Source organism: Athene noctua, chromosome Z, assembly GCF_965140245.1.
Source record: "Athene noctua chromosome Z, bAthNoc1.hap1.1, whole genome shotgun sequence".
NCBI classification, from domain to species: domain Eukaryota; kingdom Metazoa; phylum Chordata; class Aves; order Strigiformes; family Strigidae; genus Athene; species Athene noctua.
This window is the reverse complement of record NC_134077.1, coordinates 41,908,052-41,931,512: the sequence shown is the minus strand read 5'-3', so window position 1 is coordinate 41,931,512 and position 23,461 is coordinate 41,908,052. Positions and strand designations below refer to the sequence as shown.

At 43.7% G+C, this 23,461-nt stretch overlaps 1 protein-coding gene across 5 annotated transcripts in view; it reads right to left on the bottom strand.

The window, feature by feature from the left end:
* Positions 1 to 23,461, bottom strand: part of CPLX1 (complexin 1) — a 153,631-nt gene that overhangs the window by 37,187 nt on the left and 92,983 nt on the right. For all 5 annotated transcript variants that reach the window (XM_074932506.1, XM_074932501.1, XM_074932502.1 and 2 more), the window contains one exon: positions 3,269 to 3,444. In XM_074932506.1, coding sequence (XP_074788607.1) covers positions 3,269 to 3,430 — 162 coding nt within the window. In that variant the 5' untranslated portion in view covers positions 3,431 to 3,444. The remainder of the gene's footprint in view (positions 1 to 3,268; positions 3,445 to 23,461) is intronic.

The window sequence follows — 23,461 nt, the reverse complement described above, 5'->3', positions numbered from 1 at the left end:
CTGAGGTTCCTAGAATCATAAATGTATGACCATGCAACTAAGCACTGCATCACAATCTTTACACATCACTCAAATGGTCAATTACAATAGTAGAGACAACCTTAACTCTTCCAGCATTTGAATTTTCCATTTGCCACCTTTCCATATTTCTCATGCAGATTTCATGCTCAGTTTGGAGGGCAGGAACACGTATTAATATAACTAAACTTCTGCTGCATTCCCCACAGCACGTAAGGCTGGTCAAAGAGAAGCTTCACCAGAGACACTTCCCCCTTTCACTCTGAGAACTGAGTATACAATAGCTCCTGAAGCAGTTCATGCTCCATCTCAAGCATCTCCTAAATTCAAACCTATCTTCTGTCTTGAAACCAAGCCATTAGGACAGAGGAGAAGTCCACCATTGTGAGAACAGCTTTGAGCTCTTGATACTTTTCAGCATGGGTTCAGCAATGCCAAATCTCTAAAGCATGTGTAAGATTTGCAGGAAGCAAAACTACAGTCATTGTCTCACTAGCAGCCAAGACAGGTAAAGTGTTAATTACAGAGCATGTACTAAGGCTCTCTCAGGCCTGGGTTCTACCCCAGTAGTGGAAATAATTAATTATGTAAATAACTAATTATGGATCATTACAGGAAGAAAGAAATTAGCTTTCACTGCTGAGGTGTGAAGGTGTACAACACAAACAAGGTAATCTGTTTATTAGGCAGTATTCCACCCAAGAGCACTGGAAACAAGATGGCTGTTCTAGCACAGCAAGCTGATAGATCTTAGTGTTAGTAAGGTGGAAGGGATATTAGCTATGCACAACCTTACCAATGGGGCACTGGCAACAGACCCTGACCTACCTAGCACAGGGGCACTGAAGAGCCTCTCAGCAGTCTTGCCTGTGTGTGGCACCTCTCCCCAGAGACAGCTGTGGCAGGGCCCAAAAGATCTGTGAGGTAGTAGTGTTGAGATCAAGCCCAGATCAGATCAGAAAGCAAGCTGCATACGTGCACCTTGGTGTAGAAGAAAGCTAGAATACCCCAGTTATATTTTTTCAAACCATTTTTAGTATCAGATGATGGACTTCAATATTGGGTAGGAGCTGTCAGACAATTAGTTGACCAGTTATTTCAAAACATCCTGTCCAAATGTCATGCTTACAATCCTTCATTTCCAAATGAAGATATTGCATATTTTTTATGAAAATACACTTGAATACTGCACAATCCACTCTACCCTTTCCCTAAGGCATTTCTGTGCATAGCTGTCATGCTGGCCCTAATGCATATGTATCTCAGTTTAACAGATTGGATTTAAAACCTGAAGTTAGCACATGCTGGAACATATCTGTGGTAGCTGTCATCATTCCTTTCCAGCTCTGCCATAGCTCCCACGTTTCTTGAAGTCCTAAACAAGACTGCATTCATCATGTGTTGAAGAGACAAGGCAAAAAGTCCAAAACAACAAACCCGATGAGCCTGTCTTTTCTGCAGACCTCACCTATAGCCATATCAACTAACTGATCAGACCATCCATGATTCATTGGCTTGTTTCCCTGACATCCTGAAGCTGCACTAAGGGAGTAACTTCGTGACTGAGTTCATGACCTAGGACATCTTCAAACTTGTATTCTGCATAATAATCTGTTCCGACTCACTTACTCAACACTCTTTTATGTAAAAAATTAGCAAAAATCATCGGGGAGATCAATAATACTGAAAACTTTTTGGGTTTAATACAGACCAGACAGAATGTCTGGTTTGGTTTCTCCTTCCCTATATTTCTGCTTTTACTGGAGTTGGCTAAGAAATTAAGGTGATTTCTAAATAAACAAGCAATGGAGGAAATAATCCAGCCCTTTTTTCTATTTTTTCAACACTTCTTTCACATTTCCAGCAACCAATTCCAAATACTTAAAGACGGTCTTGTATATCATCAAAACCATCCCTTTCTTAGGACAAAGTAATCTCTGTCTTTCATGGAACTCTGAAACTTAAAAAAAAACCCAAAACAAACCAACAGCTCCTTTATATAGCTTTATCCATCTTTTCTGATTCTGCAGAAAACAGCTTCATGTTTCAAACGCATTTTACCTGGGATTATCTGCAGGAGAAAGAAAACCATAGGAAAAAAAGCTCCCACGTTTTCACAAGCTGGGTGCACTCCCCAATGCAGGACTTCCTGTTGCTAATCTTAAAGGTAACATACCACATCACTAGAAAAGCTGCAGTCCAGAGGTCTGACTGAGGTTAAACAACATTCCTCCAAGTATCCCTGTTTACTGTCTCTGCAGAGACAATCCTTTGACATACCAATCAGGAATCAACACATTTCCAAGAGACTTCACCACCCAATACTCAGTCTGACTCAGCAAAATCTGGACTGCTGACAGTATCCCAAAGAAATCCCTGTTGTCTGGATGTTTCATCCAGGCTCAGACTGCATGCATCCTACTCACAGATGTGTGAATTCTAGTCTAGATCACCTTGGACTTGTAACGAAGGGCATGTCAGACGTCTTAAATGCTTTTACAACAGTTTGTCCAACAGCAGGAAAAATGCAACACCCCATCTACCTCTGAGAACTCTTCAGTGGTCTAGCAGAAGACAGTGACCAGTGAAAACAGCGTATTAGCCCATCTACCTGCAACTCAGAAATTAATTACTCTGTTTTTTCGCTCATGTCTAATGCAGACTTACGTCATTGCTTAGAAACAGTTCCACCTATAAACATACATTAAACACACACTGCACACATTGATATGTTTATATTAATATATTACACTATCTCGATATATATTCATTAAATACATTATAAAAATAAAAAAATTTGACCAGGTAGAGGTTCTGAATCTGTCTGTCTGGTACTAATACCCTCTTTTAAATGGTTGTATGGATACCTTTCTTTGGCAGTGTCATGGGGAGACAATTTCCTGTAAATACTTTCTTTTCTAGAATCATAATCTCCAATTTCTTAAATTGCATAACAATCCTTGATACTTCTTAAAATAATTTTAAAATAATGTGAACATTTAACAGATGATGAGAAAACCAGACATATTTTTCCCCTCATCTTTATGCTCTAGTTCAACTTTGCCAGGGCTTTTCTGTGTGGGAGGTGCATTTAAACAGGGACAGAGGTTGAGGGACAGTGAACAGTGTGATAAAATAATTACCTGGCTCTATCCAGGTGCTCAGGGAACTGCTCATAAATCAGCTGAAAACACTGCTTCTACATAAGCTTTATGAGTTGCCCAGTGTGTGCTGAAAGTCAGATCCCTACCTTGTCTCTAATCCCCTGTCTCATAACTTCTCTTTCAGCCTCCATCTTGGCGTATTTGGCTTTCCTCTCTTCCTCTTCTTGCCTGAGGGCGTCCTGTCGTTCCTCTTCTTTCTTGGCAGCATCTGGGTCTTTCTCCTCATCCCCACCTAACATCTTCCCCATGTCTTTGGTAGCCCCTAGAGAAAGCACAAGAGAAGGTCAGACCTGTAAGAATGTGGGAAAACCACCATGATGCCATCTCTCTCCTTCCTCACACTCATGACCTTCTTCCACTCCCTCTGCATCTGGAAAGGTTTCTTCTTCCACTGAGAAGGAGACACATTCCCTACAGAGTCAGGAGGTGTGCAAACCACCCAGTCTGACCGAGTGGGTTACCCAGCACTGGTGGGAAAAGCACAGCGGCAAGAGGAAGAGACTACATCTGCATGAGGGCAACACAATTGGTTTGCAGTCCTTAAGGGAGCAAGATGCCGTCCACACAATGTTTTCACTCCATCAGCTCAGTCAAGTCACTGAAGATTGTTTTGTGAGGGTCTTTAATGTAACAGACAGGTGGTACATCCAGGAAGTAATTACACCAGGGCTACGAAAGGAATTAGAAATCTCAGTTGCAGAGATGAGTAATCACAGTCTTAATTGTTTCCAGAAATTACATATCCTATGATAGGTATGAGCACAGAGCATGAGAAAACATTTGGAGTTGCTGATGATTTCTAGGCTCCTGCCACATATCAAAAAGAAATAGCATCTCTGAAGATCTCCTATTTACCCTTGGACACCACTGTCTCTAATGCTTAGTAAATAATGGGATCCTTACTCTGCTTGATCCTCTTTCTACCCGTGCATGCACACTGATCACAAATTTTCAGCCCTTGTGTGCTCCTGAGGCAGCTCTTTGTTATTGTGCAAAGCCCTTGCAAAACCATGCAAATTGGAAGGCTTCTTGCATGCCCCTCTGTCCCCACAGGGCTGCCATTTACCCTGTATTTCAGGCACTTTTACTGTCAAATACTAGCAATCATTCCGCTGGGGAGGAAAGAAGGTGCTGGGAAAAGGGGGAGAGCATTTACTATTATAATTCATCATCAGGGCACTGGAGGTCTGCAGCAGGATAAAGCTCACGGATGAAGTGAAGACAAGTATCCTTTGGAAGTTGTGTTGGACTTTGCCTGAAGCAGGAAAACACCCTGCATCATTTACTAAAATAGGTACGTTCACCCTGGAAAAACACCGTAGGTGGCTGGTTACTGCCCCTAGTTCATGGGTCAGGACAGATCCAGATTGGTTTCTTGCAGGCTGAGATTTAACTGAGCTAATCTGAGACAGCCTTGTAACAGACACTCACATGCACATACATGTATACATATTTAACATCTTTTGCCTTGCATAAGGCAAAGTTATCTGGCCTTTTCAAAGCCTTAGACTGGAAGGACACACTGTCAAAGTCCTTTCAAATAATTGTTTGTTGGCATTATTAGAGGCTAAGTGAAGGGAAGAGGTCTTCACAACCCTCTATCTCTCCTTTATAAATTACCTCTTCAGCCTGTCAATAGTGCTGAAGGACTGTGTTTGTTCTTGCTTTCCATGTTAGTTCTTGGGATGGCGATGGTGGAACCTCGGTTTTTAGAGGGAGAAATATCTGCAACCTGTCAGGATGATTTCTCCTGAATTGTCCCAGAGATGACAGTTGTCAGATTAACTACTGCCTCTAACAACAACCAAGGAATTTGTTGAGAGGTGAGGAGAGATTGTTTTTTCCTCTCCACATTTCTTTTCCAGGTCACATGTTTTCCCAAAGCCCTAAGTTGAAAGCAGCCCTGAATCAAAAGCAACCCTCCAATCCTCCAAAATGTGACAGAAAAATGGCCTCTTTACACATCCCATAGAGAAACCCAGGGAAACTGACCATTTTAAGTCTGACAAGATCTGGTTGTTGTAGATGGGTTTTTTACCAGGCAGGAAATAATAACAGTAAACATCACTGTCTCCATAGCTAACCACAAGCCTCTTGACAATTCCATCCTATTGTCAAGATGAAGACATCCAGGGACCCCAAACAAACCCCAGCTGGAATGTTCATGGTCCCCAGCTACTGTCAATCTTCCTCTACTGCTGTTTTTCATCCTCCTCTGCAGGGTCAGAGTAATACAGGGACTCTTGCATTTTGAGGGTAAATTTGCTCAGACCATCTGGTGAATTCTTTCCTGGGATGCAAGGAAAGCTAACTGAAATTGCAAGCAAGCTAGAATTTCATAGGAAGTAGAAAGGCAATGAAGAGTAGTTGGGTCACACATTCTCCCTAAGCAGTCCTAATGTGCATAAATCATCTATGACTGTCCTGGGTTTAGCCGGGATAGAGTTAATTACCTCAAGAAGATGGGAAAGGACACAGCCAGGACAGTTGACCTGAACTAGCCAAGGGGATATTTGATACCATATAATGTCATGGTCAGTATATAGCTAGGGGAGCTTGCCAGCAGGTGGAGGGATCATGGCTCTGAACAGACTGAGCACTGGGCTCCAGGCGGTGAGCAACTGCATTGTGCATCACTCACTTTATACATTCTTTTATTAGTACTACTGTTATTATTACTTCCTCTTTCCTTGTGTTGTGTAGTAATATATCCTTATCTCAAGCTACTTTACTTTTCTCTTCCAATTCTTCTCCTCATCCCACCAAAGAGGGGAAGCGTGAGTGAGCAGCCACATGGTGCTTAGTTGCCAGCTGGGCTTAAACCATGACAATGACCAAAACCAGTAACCAAATCCTTGATTTCTGGATTCCCCTCAACAAGTATTTCCACTGACGATCAAACTTATTTGGGTTCAATAATCTATCAAGTTTATATCTTCTTAGTTTCTGTCCACTTAGTGCTACCCAGACAGTGTAATACACTAGTTAGTTACAAAACAGAATTCAGTACAAGAAAAAGATTTTTTTTTTCCCCTCAAAACACTACTTCTAAGACAGCATTAAGCTATAATACCAGCTCAGCTCATCACGTAGGGAATGAAGTTGTGCAGACTTTCTTTCATCTCTTATACAAGACCAAGATTTTTAATATTTTAGGCATTTGATTTTGCAACTATTAAGCACACAGGACACCTACGAGAACAAGAATGTAGCTTCAGACTCCCTTATTTCATCCCTGAATTCAAAGTTGCTTTCTAAATGTGTGGAATGCTGCACTGTGGTATCACTATTAACTGATTGAAAGGAAATGTATTATGAGAAGCAAAGTTTTACACTACATTTTAACTCTTGACTCTTGTGTAACTTTTAGTATAGAAAAGCTTTTTTTCTCTCATTTCTTCTTCATCCTGAACTTTAGGCTTTGTTGTTAACATTCTCTGGATATCAGTTTTTCGTTTTAGCAGTTCTGCAGTGGAGGTTCCAGAGAATTAATTTGCATGCAACTGAGATGCTGCAGTTACAGGCACAAGCAGAAGGAAAGTGCAGAAGTTCTGTCCTCAAACCTGCTTTTGAAGATTCCAAGGAAACAGCAGGGAAGGACACAATTACTGGATATGTTTGTCTTCTTTCACATCCCAACCATAACATCTGCCTTGAGATAGAGAACACAGAGAATGCCAAAGTAATCAGTAAGGAGCTTCAAGCAACATTATTTCCAATATCTCTAGACAAGGCCACAGGAAGAATGTAGAAATGGCTAAAGCTCCAGAACAACATGTGCAAACTGTCACCTTTCTGGCTATAATAAATAGCCCTTCCCTGAAGGATAAAAAACTTCCATGAGAGAAAGAATCTCAAAGGTGGTTTATTTAGAAGACAAGTGGCACAGCAGGCATTCCAAACTAATCATAATTCCTTTGATCCATACAGGCTAAAGAACTAGGCAATCAGGTATTAAGACGAATAGTATGAGTGCACTCAGACACACTGGTTTAAGTTGTCATCAGCCATCTGAAAAACACTAATTCAGTTGTTTGAGAACATGTGTGAGACATTCCCTGGTGAAACAGCTAGAAAGCAGGTCAGCTGTCTGGAAAGCAGTTTTGAAGTAAAGGTGTTGGAGTGGACAGCATGCTGACTATGAAGAAGCAGTATATCCTTGCAGCAAAGAAGGTCAACAGCCTCCTGAGCTGCATTAGGAGTGTTGCCAGCAGATTAAAGGATCCTTCCCTTCTACTCAGCCCTGGTGATATCAGATTTGGAGTTATGTGGCCAGTTCTGGACTCCCAGATACAAGAGAGAGATGGAGCTACTGGTGTAAGACAGCAAAGGGCCATGAAGGTTGTTAGGACACTCAAGGATCTCTTACATGAGGAGAAGCTGAGAGAGATGCAAATGTTTATCCTGGAGAAGAGAAGGTTTGGGGGGGTCTCAGTGGTGTGTGTAAATACCTCATGAAAAGGCATGAGTAAGAGGAAGCCAGACTCTTCTCACTGGTGAGAAGAGATAATGTGTACAAACTGAAATTCAGGGAATCTCATTTATACATAAGGAAAAAAAAAGGGGCTGTAGAAAGGCTCTAGAGTCTCTGTCTGTGAAGATATTCAAAACTTCATAGGCCACACTCTTGAGAAATCTGCTGTAGGTCACCTTGTTTGAGAATGGAATTGGATTAGACAACTGATGTGGATCTCTGCCAACCTCAGATATTCTGTGATTCTGTGAGACCTCAGAAGTAAGTGGTTTCAATGGCAACTGAAAATGACTGAAGTGAATTTTGCAAGGAAAATGGTGAAGAGCACAAATCCAAACAGATCCTGTATCTGAACTGGAGTAAAGTAAATTCTTAAAGTGACTGGTATTTGTCACAGGAGCAGCACACCCTATGACTTAACCCCACAATAGCTGACTGAGATCAATGCAACTTTCACATAGAAACACTAAAGTCAGAGAATCAACTTGCAGGAGAAGTGGTCAATTTTTAAGAAGGGAGGGGAGGGGAGGGGAGGGGAGGGGAGGGGAGGGGGGAAGGGAAGGGAAGGGAAGGGAAGGGAAGGGAAGGGAAGGGAAGGGAAGGGAAGGGAAGGGAAGGGAAGGGAAGGGAAGGGAAGGGAAAAATCACTGGTAAATGTAATACTCCTGTTAATTGGAAATAGACTGTCTGGAAAAGTGGTGAGCTCACCTAAAAAGGTCCTACAGCGGAGATTCTGGTGCTACCTGTTACAGAACTGCTGTATGCACTTTGGGAGATATCCCCATTTCTCCTTCTCTGGAATTTTGTTCATCTTCCCTGTCTGCATTGTTAACCCTCTGAAGGCAGACATTTTTGAGTAAGAACTCTGTAACTGCACCTGGAGGGGTGCAGTCCCATTCTCAGGGGGACTGTCCATGCAACCCCACAATCAAAAAGCAACCCCACAATCAAAAAGCAGGGACAACTTCCTCTATACCATAAATGCAGTGGCTTCTGTTCCTTTTCTGATTAATAATCCCTGGAAAATGTTTGTCTTGTCCTCCCGACCCCTATGACCCAGCTAGGGTGCAGCTACAAATAATCTCTTCTAGCCAGATGTCACAAGCCAGCTGGCCGGTTCCCTTCCCAGTCCATGAAGATCTAGTCCAGAGAGTCACAGATCTTGGGATAAGATTCTTCTGGCCAAGGAGGGGAACTATCATCTGGACTTGTTGGATGGATATCTACTGATGGAGAAGAGAACATGGGCAACTTGTTCACATAAACCCACTGCAGTATCCAGGCATTAGTCATATGCAGCTAGCAGTTCCAACAGAAAAAAGAACTAGAAAGCAGTTCTGTTTGCCACAATATTTATGTGCCTGGGATTTATGATTGTTTCAGTCCCATTTCCCCACTTCACAGATATTATTCACTTTGGCACAGAAAGAAGAACTGAATCAAATAAAGATTGCTGAGTGTGCAAATCTTTGCTGCTCTAATAGACTTCCAAAATTCATGCTAGTGACAGATTCCAGACCTTCTCTGTTGTCTTACAAATGACAGTCTTCCCCATGGTTTCTGACTGATGAGGATGATAAGCCTATCCAGGAAGCCCAGACAACATCAACCTGTCAGGCAGTCTTGCTGACTGGAATCTCCCTGTTGCTTTAACGAAAAACTAACAGAGATTCGAGCAACACCTGTCCTGGTTCAGCTAGGATAGGGTTAAGAGAGAGAGAGGGAAGGGATCTCCAGCTGGGTTATTAATACCATGCTGACGTCAGGTGCGGGCATGGGAGCTTTTTCCTTTGTGGCTTTGGTTAGGGGAGCATCGCGAGCAAGCTGTCTGTAACCCTTGCAATATTTCTCTGTATATCTTTTGTCTTGTTCACTGTTATTGCTGTTTATTGTTGTTATCATTGCTACTGTTGTTGTTCAGATTGCTCATTACATTGTTGTATTAAATTTCTTATTATTTTAACCTGGGGTTTGTGCCTCACTTCCAGCCTGACTGGCTGAGGGTGGGGGAGGGGCAACAGCAACGTGGTCTCTGGTCCTGGCAGGGCTTAAACCAACACAGCCTTTTTTGGCGCACCAACGTGGGGCACAAGAGCATTGAAGTAAGGCTAAAAAAGGGACAGACCCTGACCAGAGTGTGATAGAGCAATCTGTTGGGTGTAATTTTTCTGTTTGTATTTGTATTTGTTTGATAAGAAAATGTTTGCAATGCTGGCCCACTTCCTTGCATGGTGGGGCTGGATTAATCCTTATATCCACTGTATGATCCCAGTGGTGATGTTTGTTATTGGTGGAAAATATATAAAGGGTCTTATGTTGTTATACAGGCCACTGATTGCTTATAATGTTTTTGTATCGCTGTCAGTGGGTGTGAACGTGTACCTGTTTTCTGCCTGGGCTTTTGTTAGGGGTCTCACCCCCACTATGGGTGAGCCAGGGGAAGAGATCCTCTTGGCTTTGGGGAATTTCAGTTATCCTTGGAGCCTGCAGGCCAGTGTGTTTGCAGCACAATGCTTTCTGAATGCCTGCCTGCTTTCGGTTTTGGCCACGTGGCACTTCTCTAACAATAGCAGTGCCCGGAAACCTGCCCCGAGGTCAGAAAATTGTGAGTGGCAAGGTATGTGGGAAAAGATGGGCAAAGGCCTGAGTCAGTGGGCCCCTCCAATGCTTTGGAATTTCACTCCTGAGCAAATGCAGAGCCCTGAGAAGCTGATGGAGTGCTTAGAAAGGGTCTGTTACCAAGATCGCAAACACCAGGAGACACAAATCGCTGCACTGTGTTGGGGACTTGCCCGTGCCTACCGTGTCCTCTTTAATACCACCCACTGCCCTCAAGGGGGAAAAAAGGCACAGAACCTGAGAGTGAACTTACTGGGACAGTATCCTCGCCGGGGGAACAGGCAGAACCAGTTTCAGTCGCCTCCACTAGCACAGCGACTGAGCCAGAGAGCCAGCCAGTACCGGTATCAGTCGCCCAATACAGAAAACAAAATATACCAGAAAGACAGTCCATAAAGTGGGGGATGGGGATGAGCCAGGCCCAGCACGGGAACAGGAGGAAGGGCCAGTGGTGACTCACGACTGAGCTGAGAGATATGTGAAGAGATTTCAGCCACCTGGGAGACGAGCAGATTTGCATCTGGCTGCTCCAATGCTGGGACAATGCGGCCAGTTCTTTTGAAATGGAGGGGAGAGAGGCCAAGCAGCTGGGATCTTTGGCCAAGGATGCTGGCATTGACAGGGAAATAGGGAAACAGACTCAAACCCTCAGCCTTTTGAAGCAACTCCTGCTCAGTGTGACGCACCCCTACAAGGATGATATCCTATGCCAGCTAAGCAAATGGACCAGCATTGAGAAAGGCATCCAGAACCTCAGGGAACTGGCTGCGTTTGAGATGATCTATGGTGATCTGAATGATGAGCAGTCACCCATGGACCCAGATCAGGCCCCTTGCACACACCTGATAGGGCAAAAGCTCCTGAAGAATGCACCAGAAGCACACTCGAAAGCATTGGCAATAGTGTCCTGGTGGACAGACACCCACACTCTAACAGTGGATGGAGTGGTTGGCAAGCTCCGGCAATATGAGGGAAATCTCCCTTCATCTCAGCATTCCTGGGTCTCAGCTGTGGAGGAACTGTCTCAGAGGGTCCAGAAAATGGAAGAGGACATGTCCTACATTCCACCTGCACAGGCTGATGTCTCACCCATTAGAAGTAAATGTTTCCCCACCCAAGAGAAAGGCAGCAGAAAGTACACACTATGAGGCACCCTGTGGTTTTTCCTCAGTGACCATGGAAAAAACATGAGGAGGTGGGATGGACAGCCCACTGCCGCCCTAGCTGCACGAGTAGAGCAGCTGAAAGGGAAGACCATCACAAAAGGGGAGTCCTCCAAAAAGAGCGCGGCTCCAGTGTCCAGTCAGAAATCCCCCAGGCAGAATAGAATGGCCAACATTATGTCTGACGCTCTTGAGGGGACCAGTAAATCATTCTTGCAAGAAGTGATTGATGCTGAGCAGGATTAGAGGGGCCCTGCCTCCAGCCAGGTGGAGGAAAGGGATAATCAGATTTACTGGACAGTGTGGATCCAATGGCCTGGCACGTCAGACCCACAAGAATATAAGGCTTTGGTGGACACTGGCGCACAGTGCACCCTGATGCCATCGAGCTACAGTGGGGTTGAATCCATCTGCATCTCCGGAGTGACAGGGGGATCCCAACAGCTGACCCTACTGGAAGCTGAAGTGAACCTGACTGGGAAGGACTGGCATAAGCACCCCGTTGTGACTGGCCCAGATGCCCCGTGCATCCTGGGCATAGACTATCCCAGGAGAGGGTACTTCAAAGACCCAATAGGCTACCGCTGGGCTTTTGGTGTAGCTGCCCTGGAGGAGGTTGAACAGTTGTCCACCTTACCCGGCCTCTCAGAGGATCCCTCAGTGACGTGGCGGCTTAAGGTTGAGGAGCAGCGAGTGCCGATTGCTACCAGGACGGTGCACCTGCGGCAGTACCGCACCAACCAAGATTCCCTGGTCCCCATCCATCAGCTGATCTGTCAACTAGAAAGCCAGAGGGTGATCAGCAAAACTCATTCACCCTTCAACAGTCCTATATGGCCAGTGAGAAAGTCTAATGGTGAACGGAGGCTAACTGTGGACTACCGTGGCCTGAAGGAAGTTACGCCAGCAATGAGTGCTGCAGTGCCGGACATGCTGGAGCTCCAGTATGAACTGGAGTCGAAGGCAGCCAAGTGGTACGCCACGACTGACATTGCTAACGTGTTCTTCTCCATTCCAACAGCGCCAGAGTGCAGGCCACAGCTTATATTCACTTGGAGAGGCATCCAGTACACCTGGAATCGATTGCCCCAGGGGTGGAACCACAGCTCCACCATTTGCCATGGATTGGTCCATACTGCACTGGAGAAAGGTGGGGCTCCAGTACACCTGCAGTACATTGATGACATCATTGTATGCGGTGACACAGCCGAGGAAGTCTTTGAGAAAGGGAAGAAGGTAACTGAAATCCTCCTGAAGTCCGGCTTTGCCATTAAGCAAAAGAAGGTAAAGGGGCCTGCAAGGGAAATTCAATTCCTAGGAATAAAATGGCAAGATGGGCGTCGCCACATCCCAGTGGAAGTGATAAACAAGATAACATCCATGGCCCCACCAACCTCTAAAAAGGAGACTCAGTCTTTCCTGGGCGCTGTGGGGTTCTGGAGGATGCACATCCCGAACTACAGCCTGATTGTGAGCCCTCTCTATCATGTAACCCATAAGAAGAACGATTTTGAATGGGGCCCTGAGCAACAACAATCCTTTGAAGAAATTAAGCAGGAGATTGCCCAAGCAGTAGCCCTTGGGCCAGTCCACGAATGGCAGGAGGTTAAGAACATGCTCTACACTGGAGCTGGGGAGAATGGCCCTACCTGGAGCCTCTGGCAGAGAGCACCTGGGGAAACCCGAGGCCGACCTCTAGGCTTTTGGAGCCGGGGATACAAAGGCTCTGAAGCTAATTATACACCGACGGAGAAGGAGATACTGGCAGTGTAGAAAGGAGTTCAGGCTGCCTCAGAAGTGGTCGGCACTGAAACACAGCTCCTCCTGGCACCCCGACTGCCGGTGCTGGGGTGGATGTTCAAAGGAAAGACCTCCTCCACACATCATGCAACAGATGCCACGTGGAGTAAATGGGTTGCATTGATTACACAATGGGCTCGAATAGGGAACCCCAGCCACCCAGGGATATTAGAGGTGATCACGAACTGGCCAGAGAGCAAAGATTCTGGGATGTGACCAGAACGGGAGGTGACACGTGCTAAGGAGGCCCCACCATATAACGAGCTGCCGGATGAGGAGAAGTGATATGCCCTGTTCACTTATGGGTCTTGTCGCATTGTGGGAAAACATTGACGATGGAAGGCTGCTGTATGGAGTCCCACATGACGGGTCACTGAAGCTGCTGAGGGACACGGTGAATCGAGACAGTTTGCAGACGTGAAAGCCATCAGCTTGCTTTGGATATTGCTGAGCAGGAAAAGTGGCCAAGGCTCTACCTCTACACCAACTCGTGGGCAGTGCCAAATGCCCTGTGGAAATGGTTGCAGCAATGGAAGCAGAACAACTGGCAACGTAAGGGTAAAACCGTCTGGGCTACTGAAGTATGGCAGGATATTGCAGCCCGTGTGGAAAACCTTGTTGTGAAGGTGCGCCATGTGGATGCCCATGTACCCAAGAGTCAGGCCACTGATGAACATCGACACAACCAGCAGGCAGACCAAGCTGCTAAGATTAGAGTGGCTCAGGTGGACTTGGACTGGCAGCGCAAAGGTGAACTGTTCATAGCTCGGTGGCCCCACGAGACCTTGGGCCACCAAGGTAGAGATGCAACATACAGGTGGGCTCGAGATCGAGGGATGGACCTCACCACTGACACCATTGCAGTGACCACCCACGCATGTGAGACGTGTGCTGCAATCAAACATGCCAAGCGGGTGAAGCCCCAGCGAAATGGAGAGCAATGGTTGAAATATAGATATGGAGAGGCCTGGCAGATCGACTACATCACACTGCCACAGACCCACCACAGGAAGCGCCACGTGCTCACAACGGTGGAAGTTACCACTGGATGGCTGGAAACTTACCCAGCGACCCACGCCACCGCCCGAAACACCATCCTGGGCCTTGAAACCCAAGTCCTATGGCGACACGGCACCCCAGAGAGAATTGAGTCAGATAACGGGACCCACTTCTGAAACAACCTCATAAATGCCTGGGCAGAAGAGCACGGCATCGAGTGTGTCTACCATATCCAGTGCCATGCACCAGCCTCTGGGAAGATCGAGCGCTACAATGGACTGTTAAAAACCACATTGAAAGCACTGCGAGGTGGGACCTTCAAAGACTGGGACAGGCATCTAGCAAAGGCCACCTGGCTAGTCAACACAAGAGGATCTGCCAGTCGAGCTGGCCCGGCTCAGTCAAAACCTCCACATGCTGTAGATGGGAATAAAGTCCCTGTGATGCACATGAGAAATATATTGGGAAAAATGGTCTGGTTTAGTCCTGTGCCAGGCAAAGGTAAAGGCAAACCCATCCACGGGATTGCTTTTGCTCAAGGACCTGGGTGTACCTGGTAGGTGATGCAGGACAATGGAGAGGTCAGATGTGTACCACAGGGGGACTTGATTCTGGGTGAGAACATGCCGTGAATTATGCTGTGCCTTTGTAAATTGTTATTTTGTTATTGTTAACTGCTAAATGGCAGCTGGACATGACGCAGATGGTATCGAATAAAGGGGTGGATTATGTCCTGGTTCAGGTAGGTTAGGGTTAAGTTTCCCCAGCAGAGAAGGGGGAAGGGGTCTCCAGCCAGGTTATGATGTCAGGTCCGGGCGCAGGAGTGCGGGAGCTTTTTCCTTTGTGGCTTTGGTTGTGGCAAGCACGGGGCTGTCTGTAACCCTTGCGGTATTTCTCTGTATATCTTTTGTCTTTTTTACTGTTATTGCTGTTTATTGTTGTTATCATTGCTACTGTTGTTGTTCAGATTGCTTATTACACTGTTGTATTAAATTTCTTCTTATTTTAACCCGGGGTTTGTGCCTCACTTACAGCCTGACCAGTTGAGGGTGGGGGAGGGGCAACGGCAACGTGGTCTCCAGTCCTGGCAGGGCTTAAACCATCACATCACCATACAAACAGTGATTTTGGTGCCATATTTACTACAATGTTTCACAATTGGCAGCAGGCTCAAACCCATCTAAAGAGAGCAGTGAGACTGAAAATGTCAGAAAAACATGATTTCTCCCTCTGGTAGACAGCAAGTCATCTTTCTCCGCTGCCATGGAGGGGCCTTAAATGCTGCTGCCTTTGTTAACTTATGTGTTTCAAGGTACTCAGATTATACCTGTTAGCTTCAAGACATTATGCTAGCACCAAAGTCAGATGAATTTGTTTAATTGTATTAAGAGCAAGAAAACAAGCAAATTGTTTTAAAAAACCAAAACAAATCAAAGTCAGAAGACCAGACATTTTAGCAAGATGTTATGGCTGCTTTGGCTGCTTTCTCAGTGGCTGGGTGGCAGATTGCAAACTGTTCCCCTGCCCCAGCAGATTTCCCAGGAAAGCACATCTCATTGAAGATGTCTGTAGGAGCCTATCGGCAGGAAGAAATGATACATCATAAGGGCATTGTCATTGGTCATGAGCTAAACCATCACTGAAACACAACATTCTCCCACAACAATGTTTGAAAGGGACTGCAATCAAATTCTCAACAATCATTACAAGCCTTTCCCACACAGTTCAGTTCTTCTGATGAGATATCATTGTGAACCTCTTCATAGCAGCAAGAAATGTTTTAACAGCTGTAATATACGCTCACTGGTGAAATTACTTATCTATCAGAAAAGTTAGGAACTCCTTAGAAATAATTAATGCACCTTCATTTATTTTCTTAATATACTTGAAGAAATCTGGATACAGCATAACAATACACTGGTGCTGTGATGCTTCTTGGCAGATCCAGTGATACTAGTGGTGTGGTACTATACCAGACAGAGAAATATGTAACAGGCTGTTGTTCAAATCAAGGTGCTTGTAAACCTCAGCTTATTGCATGTGATCAATTCTGCTTGAAGAAATGTTAACATATTTTCTGTCTGTGATTTGTCATGTTTTCTCAAGCCTGAGGGTCAGTAGGCAGGCTGTGAGTAGAGGAGACAGAGCGTTCATGAGAAGCTGGGAAACTTATCAAGAATCAAGAAATAACAGTGATTGCAGACACACTACTACCTGAAAGAAACTCCTTAAATTTGGTTTGTTCTCAGCAGTTTCTTCACACACCCACAGACAGAAGCATAATGCATACACTCACACACACATTGTATGTGCTTGTCAGACTAGCTCTCTCCTCTCTGCTGATTGGGCTATTTCATTTCTATGTGGGAGTTTCATCTATGATGTAGCACTGATGGAAACACAAATAAACATAATACAAATAAGATGGGAATATAAATAAAACCCCAAACAAACCCCAAGCCCCCAAATCTATCTGGAAGGAAAAATTCAGATAGTAAAAGGCAAAATGTGCCTCCAAGACTTTCACAATAGAAGCTATCAAAAGCCATTACCTTCCCTCCATTAAAAGTAGAAGAAAAAATTACTTGAGAGATGTGACTTCTGAAATCATCCATGTCATAACCCAAACAATCTTCTTAATGGATTTCACATGATTTGAGGTGACAGGATTCTCTGCCTGAAAGGTTTCTTTGACAAAGGGAGTTAGTTGTGTGGCACCTTTCACAATCCCTATCCTTGCAGAGAACTACCAAAACTAGCCCAGAGTCAGCAAAGAGGGACACACACTGCAGAACAAGCACAGTGTATTTTGCAATGTCTTTTGCATATAGGTGCAAATGAGGAGTCCCAGGTTGCAAGGCATTCCTTGGTGAAATGAAGACAGAGGAGTGTGGTTTTGGCTTCACATGAGAGGTGCTTCAAAGCTCTGCACCTGCACTGAGTGACTTCTCACACAGCAGTCTCTGTGTCACCTGCTGCAGAGCCCTAGGTCATTCCCTCCTAGGTCTTGACAAGGAAGTCCTGATTGCCCCCTTCCAGCAGCTATGCCCAGTCTGATCCTTCCCTGCATGCATCCCTAGGCTTGCCCAACACTGTGACTTGAGGGAACTACCTCCATGCTACCATTAGGCTATGCTGCCCTCACAAAGAAGTCCTGCAGATGCTCCCAGCTCATTCTTACCTGCTGTTTCCCACTGTCTTTGATCCATGCAAAAATTATGCAGCATGAAGAGTCTCCTCTGTCCCCCCACATACACACCTTTTCTGCTGGGGCTCCAGTGAAACTTTAGGACAAGGATTTCCTGAAACAAGTTGACAACGTGCTGCTACCTTCAGGCAAGTTTAGAATGCAGCACTGAGTATCCCAGTCTGCTGAAACAGATATGCAATGGATAAACTTGTTTTTCCAGTCACCTGTCTCCATAATTTAAAGCTATTAGCAACTGCAGACAGAATCATCTCATGAAAGAACTAGCACATTCTACACAGTGTTTTCTAAACACTGCTGCCTGTCCAATGGCTTTAGGTCTGATTTGCTACTATGGAACTTAGCAAGATGGTTGCCTGACCTTTTCAATGATTCCATGCAGGTGGTTAAATGGATTATTCTCAGAAAGCTCCAAACCCAAAAAAGATCCCAAAAGATGGAAAGGAAGCAGTACTGGAGCAGTTGGACTCTGGTGAGAAATCTGAGATGCCAAAACTCCCTAATGAAAAACAAAGAACTGAAGTCACTTTCAGCCTGATACATGGCTTTATTTGTAAAAAAGTATTGGACAAAAATCACAGTGGCAAGGCAGTCATTAGCATTGTTTCATATTCTAAAAGACTGGAAGTGCAAATGGAAGGCTGAAAATACATTTTTAAAAACTAGAGGAAAAAAAACAAAGCAAGAGAAATAATTCTCTTAATGTCTAACTTAAGGGAAAAGTTTGCTGAACTGTTGTTCATGTTTCAAGTCTGATAACTTGTAAGATGTGTGAAACTATTTTCAAAAGCATAATTTTTGGTTATTTTGTGATGATTGTATCTCACCTAGAAACCTTAAAATCTCTGTCCTGGCAAGAAGCAGATTCAGTGTGCTATGTCTGATCTGCAAGTTCTTTTAATTCTGTATCCATAGAAGAGGGACCTGAAGAAGTTGCCTTCACAAACATGTAGCTAGAGAGTGTCAGAATATTGTCCCTATGCCTCCTTACTCAGTAAACAAAGGGCCTGGCTATTGTCTCTTTTCAGATGCACCACACTCTGGTTTAAACTTTAGTGTTGATTAACACAACTCTGAACTCCACATCACTCCCATCTACCAAGGTGAGTTTACACTTTCGTCACTGCCTGCAAATTCTTTTCAAGAATCTTATCACACTGTCTGCAGCTGAGACCTTTGAACACCTCAACAAAAAAAAACCTCTGCCATTTTTTCCTCATAGACTGTGACCAGTAGATCTACTCTGCCATCAAGAACACCATATCTCAGGACTAAGAACAACCCAAGGTAAGTCTATTTCCTTCAAATATCTGCAAAGAACAAGAAATATCTTCTACTCCCAAACCAAAAAAAGTAGCATTTCTGTTGCACATTCTTCTACCCTGGAGCTAGGCCTTCTCTTTCACCCTATTGTGTTTCTCAGTCCTGCAGACCCCAATCGGTGACAGCCTCAAAACAAAGGCTGCATTTTCTTTTTATATTGACAGAAACAGATTTGTGAGACAGCTCCTAAAGTAGGTTTTATCATTTGCTATATAACACTACTGAAGTTTGTACCGTAGGCTGTTCTGAGGATGCCAAGGTGAAGCCATCTCCCTTCTTCAAAGCAGAAGTCATGAATATAACTTGAGAAAGACCCGCATGGCCACCTGAAGCACCAATCAGAACTTAGCCACACACTAACCCAATAACAAGGAGAGGCCTTTCCTGTCCAAACATATAGTAGCACTATTTTATAAATACAGAACCACTATTGTTACTGATTTTATTATCAACTGAAATTAAATTGTGTTTGATTTTAATATAAGGATAGAATTAAGAGATATTTTAGTAAAAATCATTTTACATTTATTGTATTTTGAATCTAGCAACCGACTGCTACTCTAAAATCCCCTGTACAGCCCCATACCAAGGCTGAAGGGATTGGTCATAATTGTTTAGTATGAACGGTTAGAACCTAGGTAACAAAACACAAGGTGATTTGTAAACTCATTTATAATATATATATATATATATAATATATATATATATAGGACTAGAAGAATGCAAGTAGTTGTCAAGGTCCAGGATTAATGGGAACTGAGGGAAGTAACCGTAATAGCTTGCAGGTACCTGCCAAGAAAACTGTGTCCTTAAGCAAAAGGTAATTCCGGCAGTGGGAGATCGCGACCACCGACTCATGGACCACCTACTCACATTACACCCCAGACCCATTTCTAGACATTTCTAACCTTTACTGCGCAGAATTGGAAATAGGAGGAGAATATGTTAATGATTTCTTGGAAGTTGTATGTTTACGTATGAATACTTAATGAATATGTATGAGTAAGTTCTATATAAGCTGTATGATTCTGGTGCCTGGCACATGTTGTTGGTGAGAGCACACCCCTACATGTCCAGCCGTCAATAAAGAAGTGTCTGCTTATCTGCATCAAATTGGTGTCAGTAAGTTATTTTTATCCCAGATTTCGGTGTCACTATTACGATACTCAAAAGATTTTCCACTTATAATTTAATCTAAATCTATACCTCATCTGAAAGCAAGAACAAGGCAGGATTTCCCTCCTGTGAAGCAGAACATCAAAGGACTCACGGAATTATCCCAAGGCAAGGCCATCAGGATGGTAGTCCATAATGATTGTTCAGCTTGCCATCAACTTCTGTGTTCGTTCCATCAAGATCAGGCTACGTAACTCTGTCTTGTATAACATAGTCAGGCTGCATAATCCTGAATCACACAAAATCCTGATTCAGCAGCATTTTTCATGCACCACAGAAGAGAACCCCCACACATGGAGGACATATGAATAGAGTCGAAATAACTTTGTTCTTGGGTGCGCCTTTCATACTCTGGTGTCTTGTTCAGTCTCCATCATGAGACGTGCACAACCATTCTAGAACATGAAGACCTCAGCATAAATGTTCTTAAACAAAGGAAGGTAGTAAAGTTTCCTGCAGAATTTTATAGTAAAGATCAGGAGACAAAAGTCCCACAGTGCTGTTAGACACCAAGGGAGTAAAAAAAGTAAGTCACCTTACAGCCTTAATTGTACAAGTTGTGCTTGTTCTATTTTCAGTCTTCCATCAGTAGCTCTCTCTCTCACCCTTTTTAATATATAGGCCATGCCTGCTATTGAACCATGCATTTTTTAGCATGGAGTTACCTCAGTCTATAGAATTACTCAGAAAAACTCAAGGAATCAGGAGATAATTGGGCAATGAACATAACTTCTGTAATTTCTGTACTTTCTTTTTACTTCAGGAGAGTCAAAAGAAAATTGAAGGGCATGGAACACTTTTGAACCAGAAGAAAATATTTTTTGGAAAATTTTTTACAGATTTTTTAAATGCCCAATTTGAGATTTCACATTCTCATTTAGGGATGAAAGATGAGGAAAGCAAGATTTTAATGGCTCACAGTTATAAACCTCAACTCACAGAAATATTACATAAAGAGACAACAATGCAGTCCTAAAAGAAAATGTAAATTTATAAATGCCTATCTTGTGAAAAAGACAATGAAACATTTGTGTAGGCCTGTTGTTCTGACTCCTTGTATTTGTCTGGATTTACATAGGATCGGCTTCATTCATCTTGCATTTATTACTGGATGAATGTTACGTTCTCTTATGCTCTAGAGTCAGTATTGCAAATGGTGGTCAGGATTGTTCAGACACCAACTATACTTAATGGAAATATGAACTGCTGTATATTTTTGTAGGTCTATTAATCATGTTCTCCAGAGACACTCTGTCTCTCTTGCTGTCCTGCAGAATGAAGGGTACAGTAGAAGGGTAGAAAGCAGACCTCCCCAAGTCTTTTTTTAAGGCCGCATATGTTGCCTTATCTGAGCAATAGAATAGACAGGGTTTGAAAGAGACTCTGAGGGGGAAGCCATGTTCAGAAACTTGATTGCTACAGTATGGTTCAGCTTTGCCCTGGGCAAGAAGTATAGCATACTGTTCTCAATACCTCATCAGCAAATCCAGCACAATCAGCTGGGATTCATTATGTTCTTCTTTAAGCATTTTAAGGTGGGTGGAGTGGTATCCCTCGTAGCCATGAAGAAAGGACCACCATATTCACTTGGCGAATGACTACTGCATAATCTGAGATTCCAATATCATGCTAAAAAGCATTTTTTTCTTGTGGTAAATAGATATTCCATGCAGGCACAGTCTTTTCTTTGTATTCACAGATCTGTATCTGAGTTATTACCAAACTGTTTCACATTAGAAGTGTGTAACATTCAATGGCTTGTCAAGTAGCTTAATCCTTTCACAGAAGCATCACAACGAGGTCTCTCCCCTAGAGGAAAGATGACTTAAATTCTCTCATTCCATTTTTTTCCACCAGTCCATCCAATAGGTATTATGCTGAATGCAAATATGACTGAGTGTGTCGTTATTGCCAAAATGGAACCAGAAATAGCATGATGCAGACTTAAGAATAATGTAATGTAATCGGAAGGTAACATGAGACTTCAGCAATAGCTGACTTTGAATGGAAAATTCTGCATCTCTGAGTTTCGTCCTGGTGTCCCTGTCTCCTCTCCTCTAGACTCAGGGAGAATCTAAACACAGCTCACCAGCTAGGCTGTCCTCTCTTTGTTGTGAACCTGAGCACTGCAGTTTTTGCAGTAGGTAAAAGGAGACAATACTGTTTTCAGATCTCAGGCCAGTATTTTTAGTGGAAGCAAAGCTTCTCTACCTGCTTACATGTGTGCTTATAATAATCACTGATGCACCTGGATGAACCCATCTGGGAGGTATCCCAAGTAGGTCCTCCACCACACTCCTTTCCAAGCTGTTGATGATGTTAGCAGTGCTGCTAAACCCAGGTAGTTCCCAGCCAGTTAGGAGCTCTCTGCCCACCCAAGCCATCCAAGAGAGAGAATTGGAATTCCTAAGAGCATCTCAACACCCCTGAGGATATATATCTAAAAAAAAAAAAGATCAGGATCCAGAACCACAGTGTTTACTGTACATTAAGAATGCTGTCTTTCCCTACCCTAGTCCAAGAGAGAAAATAAATGACTTTTTACTACCTACTTCCTATGATAGAATGTGGAATTAACCCTTAACCCCGGAGAGAGTACTGTTATTATACCACTCCTGTTCCCCATGACCACAAGCCTTGAGACCCAAAGGAGCTCAAGGACCAAATATAAAGCTTTCCATACCTAACAAGAAAACCTGATACATAGAGACCCCAAGCCCCCAAGCTTCAATTGGAATAAGGTAGTGTTGGAGAAAGAGACTGTTTTTAACTCCACTGTCATCAATGCAGTAAAGACACGCTTCCATAGTGCAACTTAGTGCTGACAAGTGCATACATCCTTGTAGTGCTAGGGCCTAAATAATAGGCCCCAAACCAAAGTTGACCTCTAGATGAACCTCACAACCAAATGTTATTCATTATTAGTATCTGCTAATTAGTAAAATCTGTATTACCATTAGCGTTTATTAATTAGTATCTGATCATTAACGAAATATGTATGCTCACTAGTCAAAGATGTAGCTTAGACAAAATGTAATTAGCAGTGAGGATAAAATGCTGTGAGAATGTGTATCGAACTTCCCTTGTTTAGCAGTGTACAAGGCTGAGAACCCAAGTGTTTGGCCTTGTTAGAAACTCCCTTGGTTCTCCCCCCCAAGCCCTGGCCAGGCTTTGGGTAGAATCCAACAGGAGGATGGAACCAGATTTTTCTGCTCAAAACAAAGGTGCAAGTCATTCTGATTTCCTGATTTTTGGTACGTAAGGCTGGACCCACTTGCTGTGACTTTGGATGCCTCACTTACTGTGGTGGTTTAGGCCCTGCCGGGACCGAACCATGTTGCCGTTGTCCCTCCCGCACCCTCGGACCAAGTAGGGCACAAACCCCAGGGTTGAAATAAGGAAAAATTTAATGCAACAGTGTAATAAATAACAATCTGAACAACAACAAGAGCAATAATAACAACAATAAACAGTAACAACAGTAAACAAGACAAAATATATACAGAGAAATACCACA